Here is a 10142-nt window from a genome sequence, read left to right on the forward strand (position 1 = left end):
GGGGGCTCAGGGTTCGGCAGAGGGTTGGAGTGTGGGGGCTGAGGGCTCTGGCTAGCGGTGAGGGCTCTGTGGTGGGGCTGAGGATGAGGGGCTCATGGTGAAGGACAGGGTCAGGGCTGGGGCAGAGGGTTGGAGTGTGGGGGATGAGAGCTCTGGCTAGGGGTTAGAAATCTGGGGTGGGCCCAGGGATGAGGGCCTCATGGTGCAGGAGGGGGCTTAGGGCTTGGGGCAGAGTGTTGGAGTACGGGGGGTGAGGTCTCTGGCTGGGGGTGTTGGCTGTGGGGTAGGGCCATGGATGAAGGTTTAGGGTGCAGGCTGCTCTGGTGCTGCAGCAGGAAGAGAGGACTCCCCCCAGCCCTCTCTTGCTGCAGCAGCCTGGGACCAGGGGAACATAAGAACATAAGAATGGCCATACTGGGTCAGACCAAAAGTCCATCTAGTCCAGTATCCTGTCTACCGACAGTGGCCAATGCCAGGTGCCCCAGAGGGAGTGAACCTAACAGGTAGTGATCAAGTGATCTCTCTCCTGCCATCCATCTCCACCCTCTGACAAACAGAGGCTAGGGACACCATTCCTTACCCATCCTGGCTAATAGGCATTAACGGACTTAACCTCTGTGAATTTCTCCAGTTCTCTTTTTTTTAAACGCTGTTATAGTCCTAGCCTTCACAACCTCCTCAGGTAAGGAATTCCACAAGTTGACTGTGTGCTGTGTGAAGAAGAACTTCCTTTTATTTGTTTTAAACCTGTTGCCCATTAATTTCATTTGGTGGACCCTAGTTCTTGTATTATGGGAATAAGTAAATAACTTTTCCTGATCTACTTTCTTCACATCACTCATGGTTTTATATACCTCTATCATATCCCCCCTTAGTCTCCTCTTTTCCAAGCTGAAAAGTCCTAGTCTCTTTAATCTCTCCTCATATGGGACCTGTTCCAAACCCCTAATCATTTTAGTTGCCCTTCTCTGAACCTTTTCTAGTGCCAGTATATCTTTTTTGAGATGAGGAGACCACATTTGTACGCAGTATTCAAGATGTGGGCGTACCATCGATTTATATAAGGGCAATGTAAGGGAGTTGACTCACCCCTGCAGCACCTCCTGCTGGTTGTCCATGGGAATTAGCTCATCCCAGCTCAGAAGCGCCCTCTGCAGGTCGGTGATCCACTACCGCTTGGCCCCCGTGTCCCTCCCTGCACTCCAATGCCCTTTTAGCTGGGGTGCTGCCCCTCTGGCAGTACCCCCACACTCTGGGTCTCCCCACCCAGGGGAACCCCCACCCACTAACCCCACCTCGCCTCGCCTCAGTGTAAAGCTACTGCCAGTCACTATCTAGCCCCACTCCCTGGGGCAGACTGCAGTATACGCCACTCATAACAGGCAAGGTTGGGTTTGGACCTGCTACTTTTGCCTACCCCTGGGCTGCCCTCTGCAACCCCCAGTACCTATTAGCCCAATGCTGGGCCGCAGCCTGGGGAATTCCAGGCTGGAGTTCCCCAGCTCCTCTGCCTTTCCCCAGCCTTGCTCCATTCAGGTACCCTGTCTCTAGCTCCCTGCAGCCAGGCCCTTCTCTCTCTGAATGCAGAGAGAGAGTCTGTGTCTGCCCCTGGCTTCCCTGTCTTTATAGGGCCAGCTCAGGCCTGCTTAGGGTGTGGCCCAGCTGCAGCTGCTTCCCCAATCAGCCTAGTAGATTTTCCCCTGCCCCAGCCCTCTCCCAGGGCTGTCTTTAAACCCCTCTGGGCAGGAGCGGGTAACCACCCTGCTACAGGCAATAATATATTCTCTGTCTTATTCTCTCTCCCCTTTTTAATGATTCCTAACATCCTGTTTGCTTTTTTGACCACCTCTGCACACTGTGTGGATGTCTTCAGAGAACTATGCACGATGGCTCCAAGATCTTTTTCCTGATTTGTTGTAGCTAAATTAGCAGCCATCGTATTGTATGTATAGTTGGGATTGTTTTTCCAATGTGCATTACTTTACATTTATCCACATTAAATTTCATTTGCCATGTTGTTGCCCAATCACTTAGTTTTGTGAGATCTTTTTGAAGTTCTTCACAGTCTCCTTTGGTCTTAACTATCTTGAGCAGTTTAGTATCATCTGCAAACTTTGCCACCTCACTTTTTATCCCTTTCTCCATATCATTTATGAATAAGTTGAATAGGATTGGTCCTACAACCCTTGGGGAACACCACTAGTTACCCCTCTCCATTCTGAAAATTTACTATTTATTCCTACCATTTGTACCCTGTCTTTTAACCAGTTCTCAGTCCATGAAACGACCTTCCCTTTTATCCCATGACAACTTAATTTACATAAGAGCCTTTGGTGAGGGACCTTGTCAAAGGCTTTCTGGAAATCTAAGTACACTATGTCCACTGGATCCTCCTTGTCCACATGTTTGTTGACCCTTTCAAAGAATTCTAATAGATTAGTAAGACATGATTTCCCTTTACAGAAACCATGTTCACTTTTGCCCAACAATTTAGGTTCTTCTATGTGTCTGACAATTTTATTCTTTATTATTGTTTCAACTAATTTGCCCAGTACTGGCGTTAGACTTACCGGTCTGTAATTGCCGGGATCATCTCTAGAGCCCTTTTTAAATATTGGCATTACATTAGCTATCTTCCAGCCATTGGGTACAGAAGCCGATTTAAAGGACAGGTTACAAACCACAGTTAATAGTTCCGCAACTTCACATTTGAGTTCTTTCAGAACTCTTGGGTGAATGCCATACGGTCCCGGTGACTTGTTACTGTTAAGTTTATCAATTAATTCCAAAACCTCCTCTAGTGACTCTTCTATCTGTGACAGTTCCTCAGATTTGTCACCTACAAAAGCCGGCTCAGGTTTGGGAATCTCTCTAACGTCCTCAGCCATGAAGACTGAAGCAAAGAATCCATTTAGTTTCTCCGCAATGACTTTATCGTCTTCAAGCGCTCCTTTTGTATCTCGATCATACAGGGGCCCCACTGGTTGTTTAGCAGGCTTCCTGCTTCTGATGTACTTTAAAAACATTTTGTTATTACCTTTTGAGTTTTTGGCTAGCCGTTCTTCAAACTCCTCTTTGGCTTTTCTTATTACATTTTTACACTTAATTTGGCAGTGTTTATGCTCCTTTCTATTTACCTCACTAGGATTTGACTTCCACTTTTTAAAAGATGCCTTTTTATCTCTCACTGCTTCTTTTACATGGCTGTTAAGCCACGGTGGGTCTTTTTTAGTTCTTTTACTGTGTTTCTTAATTTGGGGTATACATTTAAGTTGGGCCTCTATTATGGTGTCTTTAAAAAGCGTCCATGCAGCTTGCAGGGATTTCACTTTAGTCACTGTACCTTTTAATTTCTGTTTAACTAACCCCCTCATTTTTGCATAGTTCCACAAATGCCACAGTGTTTGGCTGTCAAGATGTTCTTCCCACCACAGGAATGTTAAATGTTATTATATTATGGTCACTATTTCCAAGTGGTCCTATTATAGTTACCTCTTGGACCAGCTCCTGTGCTCTACTCAGGACTAAATCGAGAATTGCCTCTCCCCTTGTGGGTTCCCGGACCAGCTGCTCCAAGAAGCAGTCATTTAAAGTATTGAGAAATTTTGTCTCTGCATTTCGTCCTGAGGTGACATGTTCCCAGTCAATATGGGGATAATTGAAATCCCCCACTGTTATTGAGTTCTTAATTTTGATAGCCTCTCTAATTTCCCTGAGCATTTCATCATCACTATCACTGTCCTGGTCAGGTGGTTGATAATAGATCCCTAATGTTATATTCTTATTAGAGCATGAAATTACTATCCATAGAGATTCTATGGAACATGTGGATTCACTTAAGATTTTTACTTCATTTGATTCTACATTTTCTTTTACATATAGTGCCACCCCCCACCTCCACCCCCGCACGACCTGTTCTATCCTTCTGATATATTTTGTACCCTGGAATGATTGTGTCCCATTGAGTGCCTCAGTCCACCAGGTTTCCGTGATGCCTATTATATCAATATCCTCCTTTATCACGAGGCACTCTAGTTCACCCATCTTATTTTTTAGACTTCTAGCATTTGTGTACAAGCACTTTAACAACTTGTCACTGTTTATTTGTCTGCCCCTTTCTGATGTGTCAGATTCTTTTTTATGTGAATGTTTATCATCTGATCTGGCCCTTACATTATCCTCTTGTATCCTCTCCTCCCGACTAATACTTAGAGAATCTCTATCAATAGACTCTCCTCTAAGAGAAGTCTCTGTCCGATCCACATGCTCCTCTGCAGCAGACGGCTTTCCCCCATCTCCTAGTTTGAAAACTGCTCTACAACCTTTTTAATGTTAAGTGCCAGCAGTATGGTTCCACTTTGGTTTAGGTGGAGCCCATCCTTCCTGTATAGGCTCCCCCCATCCCAAAAGTTTCCCCAGTTCCTAATGAATCTGAACCCCTCCTCTCTACACCATCATCTCATCCATGCATTGAGACTCTGAAGCTCTGCCTGCCTACCTGGCCCTGCACGTGGAACTGGGAGCATTTCTGAGAAACCACCATAGAGGTCCTGGATTTCAGTCTCTTCCCTAGCAGCCTAAATTTGACCTCCAGGACATCTCTCCTACCCTTCCCTATGTCATTGGTACCTACATGTACCACGACCACCGGCTCCTCCCCAGCACTACACATAAGTCTATCTAGATGCCCCTAGAGATCCGCAATCTTCGCACCAGGCTGGCAAGTCACCATATGGTTCTCCCGGTCATCACAAACCCAGCTATCTATGTTTCTAATGATCAAATCTCCTATTACTAACACCTGCCTTTTCCTAATGACTGGAATTCCCTCCCCAGGAGAGATATCCTCAGTGTGAGAGGATACCCTAACACCATCTGGAAGGAGGGTCCCAACTATGGGAAGGTTTCCCTCTGCTCCCGTTGATTGCCCTGCTTCCCTGGGCCTTTCATCCTCCTCAACAGCACAGGGGCTGTCTGACCGGAGGTGGGACAATTCTACAGTGTCCCGGAAAGCCTCATCAACACCCCTCTGCCTCCCTTAGCTCCTCCAGTTCTGCCACCCTGGCCTCCAAAGTCCGTACGTGGTCTCTGAGGGCCAGGAGCTCCTTGCATTGAATGCACACATGCGCCACCCGCCCACAGGGCAGGTAATCATACATGCTCTACTCAGTGCAATAAACTGGGTAGCCCGCACTCTGCTGCTGGGCTTCTGCCTGCATTGTCTCCTGCAGCTATGTAGTTAATGAAAGGGTTTTGTTTAAATCAAGAAGTTTTGACTGTAGTTTAGTTTCCAGGTTTTAAAGAACAGCAAGTGAACCTTGCCCCCTTCCCACTCCCCTTCCGAACTCAGTCGCGAAACTCCCTGTTAGCAGCCCCTAGAGGTACCTCTTTCCCCGATGCGGCAGCTCTGGGGCCAAGAGAGAGGGCCTCTCCCCGGCCATGGCAGATCCAGGGCTGGGGCCAGGGGAGAGGCGCCAGTCCCCGGCCACAGCAACTCCGGGGCTGGGGAAGAGGTGCCTCTCCAGTCCAGGCCCCTGTGGCTGAGTGCCTGTGCGGCCCTTGATAGCCTGCTGTGCGGACACATGGCCGCGCAGCTTAGAGGAAACTTAGTCCTGGATCACTATATCTATCTTACCATGGAGTCACAGACAGTCCCCTTAGACTCTCCAGTCTATCTTGTCACCCAGACAAACTGGACTTAGTTATAATTGATCATTTACACCACAAATCACATCACATTCAGGTTGCTTCCAGTCCCAAGAGACCAGTCACTTACCCCAGACCAGTTGGTACCCTGGATCTTACACTAAAGACAATGCCTGTAGCCAATCCTGTAATAAACTATATACAGGTTTATTAACTAGGAAAAAAGAAATAAAAGGGTTATTTACAGGTTAAAGCAAGCAAAAATCTACACACAAATGAGTTACCATTTACATCCTAGGAGTGACAGAGTTGTAGTGATCTAATTCCAAATGTCCTTCAGCGCTGACCCAGGGGTAACCCCTTGGGGTCTCTGGCTTCAGTTTGGTGTCTCTAGCCCTGTCACAGTTCAAACAGCCAAAAAGATGAAACATCTTCATATATACTATTTTTATTTTCCTCTTCCAGCCTTCAAAGCGATGGGACGAAGCCTTCTGCACGTACTGCTCCATGGGTGCGATAAGGCCATTAACCAATCCTTTATATTGTGATGATCCTTGATGGCCCATCTGATTTTGATAGTCCTCGGGGATGGATGGGGGGCGGGGGATGATTCCTGTGCCTGAGTTCACAAGTTCAGAGCCAGCATTTTCAGTTATAAAGCAAAACTTACATATTTTCTTGTATCATGGACAACAGACATTACAAGTGAGATTAATGCCTGCAGCAACTAACCACCATTTTGTAGAGTTTAAGCACAAAATACATTCTTACAACACCAATACCTGTTCTGAGCAAAAGTGACCTGGTCTGGTCTCCAGCTACAAGATTGTCAGTTCTCAGCTAAGGCCTGCAGCCTGGGCAAGAGCTGGTATCTGGCGTGCCAATGTCATAATCCTTCCCGGCCTTTATCTATTACAATCTGAATGTAGCTGCTGGTAAATGGTGGCCTTCCAGAGATGTCCACTGTATTTCTAAGGGGCCTGTCGTGTCTAAAAGAGTCTCTCATTCTTGGAGTGGTTCTCTAGCAGTTGCTTCTGCAGAATGATGCACAGGATAGTTAGTGATCGCTGGGATTTCACTCTTCACACCCCAGTTCATTTCAGACGATTTCAATTCCCTTTTTTTGCATTTCCTTATAGAATTCACAGATCTGAGGCTGGTGAGCGACAGTGACTGTGCTGGACGGCTGGAGGTTTTCTACAATGGGACGTGGGGCAGTGTTTGCTCCAATCAGATGTCTGGAGTCACCGCAGCAATTGTCTGCAAACAGCTGAACTGTGGAGACGGAGGATATATTGCACAAGGCTCTGAATATGGAAAGGGTCCCACATGGCTGGACCACGTTGCATGCAGTGAGCAGCACAGCTCCCTCTGGAAGTGCCCATCAGACCAATGGAATCCAAAGTCATGTGATAACCGAGCAGAAGAGACCCATATTTCTTGCACTGGTAATTCTGAAACTACCAGCATGTGCACGTGCACACACGCATGTATGCGATGTGTTCAATTAAATGAAGGGTTAGGATAGAACTTGTTGTTGTTCACATCTCAGTGTAGGCAGATGTAAATTCTTAACACAAGATGCAAACATATTTTCACAGTCTTTTATATGAATAAGCATTTCTCTGATTAACAACAAACATGGAAGTTAATCATTTAATTATAAAAGAGACCCGTGTTACACAGTGCGCTAAGGTAGTGTGAGAGCGAAGAAAAGCCTCTCCCTATAGACCATCATTAGGCAGCTCTGTGGTTATTAATCCTTTTGGGATGAACAATCAGAGATGGGCCCAGGCTGTGCAGTTTGGTTCAAGACTGGAATCCCCCACAAGTTTGTGTGTATGTTGGCCTGTGTGTCTCAGTAACAGCTGAATAGCAAATTAATTTGGTATGAAATGACCCAGAGTTCACATTTCAGTTCATACAGTGCTGAAATTAGGGGTTGAAAATACAGATAAATTCTACTCCCACATCACACACACAACCCAGTGCGTTCACCTCGGCTTTTTCTCTCCATAGGAAAAAAAGCAAAACCAACTCAGAACCCTGAATGCCCGAACTCTACGAGCTGCACAGGTATCTCTGCTTCTCACTGTCTCCCTCTTGGTCCCTGAGGACTTTCCCAGCTGTCCCAGTAACATGTGAGGTTTCTGCATTTCCAGACCAGGAGAAGTTACGTGTCGTGGGAGTAGAGGACAGATGCTCGGGGAGAGTGGAGGTTTGGTACCGTGGCTCCTGGGGAACAGTTTGTGATGACTCCTGGGACATGGCGGATGCTAACGTTGTGTGTAAACAACTGGGCTGTGGATCTGCTGTATCTGCCCCGGGCGAGGCTGCATTTGGTGAGGGGACTGGTCCCATCTGGGTGGAGACGTTGAATTGCAGAGGGACAGAGTCATCTCTCTGGGACTGTCCTGCCAAGCCCTGGGATAAGAGTAACTGTGACCATAAGGAAGATGCTGCCGTGAATTGCTCAGGTGAGTGACAGGAGATGTTTCTGCTACATGCTGTAATTTTCAGGGAGGAGGATGGATTAGCCCACCCACTCCCTTTGGTCACAGACCAGGCCCTCCCATCTCCTGTGTCAGGAGCATCTAGGGTGACCAGACGTCCCGATATTATCGCGACAGTCCCGATTTTAGGGGACTTGTCCCGCGTCCCAACCTTACATTGGTCAGGACGTCTGGTCACCCTATATGAGGGAGACCGCAGCAAGCCGGCGCCACCGGCGCCACTCACCTTTCCTCCCTGGGCCCTGGGGCAGCGCGCAGCTGAGCTCCCGGCGCGGCGGCGCCAGCCCACGGGGCCCGCCGCCCAGCCATCAGGAGCCTGCAGAGCGCAGCCCTGCCCCGGGCACACAGAGAGGCAGCGAGGAGGTCTCGCTCCGCTGCGTGCTGCAGCGGGGCGGGGCCTGTAGACTCCGGCAGAGAGCCCCCCCGCCCCCTCCCCTCGACCCAACTCGACCCTAGGAAGGAGCCAGAGGGACTGGGAGGGACCTGCCTGCTGGATGCTTCCTGGGAGACGCTCCACATAAGCACTGCTGGGCTCACCTGGCCCCCTGGCAGGTCACTGCCCTCAGCCCCCACCCTGACCCTGTTCCCTCAGCCTCCCCCGCAGTCTCCCCCTGTACCTCCACCCTCAATCCACTGCCCTCAGTCCCCCTGACCCTGTTCCCTTTGCCTCCCCCACAGTCCCTCCCCGCCCCCCCCAATCATCTCACCCTGCATGGATGTGGAAATCTGTCCCGGATTCCAGGCTGTCGTTAGCCCCTGGGGCAAAAGATCAGCAGAGGTTTCCAAAGGGAAGTTTGCAGCCTTTGCTCAGACCCAAACATTTTCACTTAAAAAAATAAATAAATAAATACCCAAACCCATCCTGACACCCATCTGCTCTGTCCAGATTTGCTGTAATCCCTGTTGAGGCCAAAGTGGTTTGAAAAATTAAAAATCCTTGACACCATTGTGTTGCTTCCCCGTGTTGCTCGTTAATCTGATGGACCTGCCGATAATGAATAAAGATGAATGCCCTGGGAGCAATGTGTCAGGCAGACAGTTTGTCAAGTAGGAAAGTGAATGCTGAAGCCCTCACAAAATGCAAAGGCTTTTCTTAACCTGAGAACTGAAAAAGAGCCAGATACCCTGCATGGGTTTGAAAGTGACAAGAGCCTAGCGACTGACCAGAGCAGCGCTAGGTTTGAAGTGACGAGGAGGGTCTGTGTCATGAAATCTGCATTTCCACTGAGGACTCTTCCATCGCCAGGGTAGCGCTGGCGCAGGTCTGCCACCCGGCACAGCAATGCTGAGAGGTGCCAGTGTAGACCCGACCCACTGCCCTCAGCCCCCACCCTGACCTTGTTCCCTCAACCTCCCCCGCAGTCCCCCCTGTACCTCCCACCCCGAACCCACTGCCCTCAGTCCCTGCCCCCGTTCCAACAGCCTCCCCCACAATCCCCCTGCTCCCCCCAACCCACTGCCCTCAGCCTTGCCCTACCCCAAATCTCTTCTTCAGCCTCTCCCATCATCCCACCCCCATCGCTCCCCCTGCTGTCCCACCCCCTCACCTTCCCCCCATTCCAGTCCTGCTCCCCTCTGTCTCATCTCCTCCAGACCCTGTCCCTCTCCCCAACCCCTCAACCCAGCCCAGCCCCATTGTCTCCCCCGCCCCGCTCCACTCTACACAGCTCTCTACCCTGTCCCATTCATGCTCCCCTCAGCCCCTACCCTGCTCCCCCCATCCCAGTCCTGTCCCATCCCCCTCAGCCCCCCCGACTCCCCAAGTCCCAGTCCTGTCCCCCTCAGTTCCTCCACCCTGCTTCCCCTGGTCCATCCCCACACACCCACTGACTCCCTCGACCTCCCTCCCCCCAATCCCACTGCCTGGACCCACCCCCGTCCCACTCAGGACATGCAGGAAAAAGAAGCAATGGGCTTAAATTGTAGCAAGGGAGATTTAGGTTAGACATTAGGAAAAACTTCCTAACTGTAAAGGTAGTTAAG

General features: G+C 49.4%; 1 protein-coding gene across 1 annotated transcript in view; it reads left to right on the plus strand.

The window, feature by feature from the left end:
- The window catches only part of LOC112122840 (deleted in malignant brain tumors 1 protein-like), a gene marked incomplete at its 5' end in the record, with an annotated part of 128498 nt that overhangs the window by 1940 nt on the left and 116416 nt on the right, over window positions 1-10142 (plus strand). The window contains 2 exons of the mRNA XM_029914048.1: window positions 1311-1326; window positions 7820-8123. Of these exons, the coding sequence (XP_029769908.1) occupies window positions 1311-1326; window positions 7820-8123 (320 nt within the window). The remainder of the gene's footprint in view (window positions 1-1310; window positions 1327-7819; window positions 8124-10142) is intronic.

The sequence above is a fragment of the Terrapene carolina genome, unplaced genomic scaffold, assembly GCF_002925995.2.
Source record: "Terrapene carolina triunguis isolate 2854851 unplaced genomic scaffold, T_m_triunguis-2.0 Scaffold28924, whole genome shotgun sequence".
Classification (NCBI taxonomy): domain Eukaryota; kingdom Metazoa; phylum Chordata; order Testudines; family Emydidae; genus Terrapene; species Terrapene triunguis.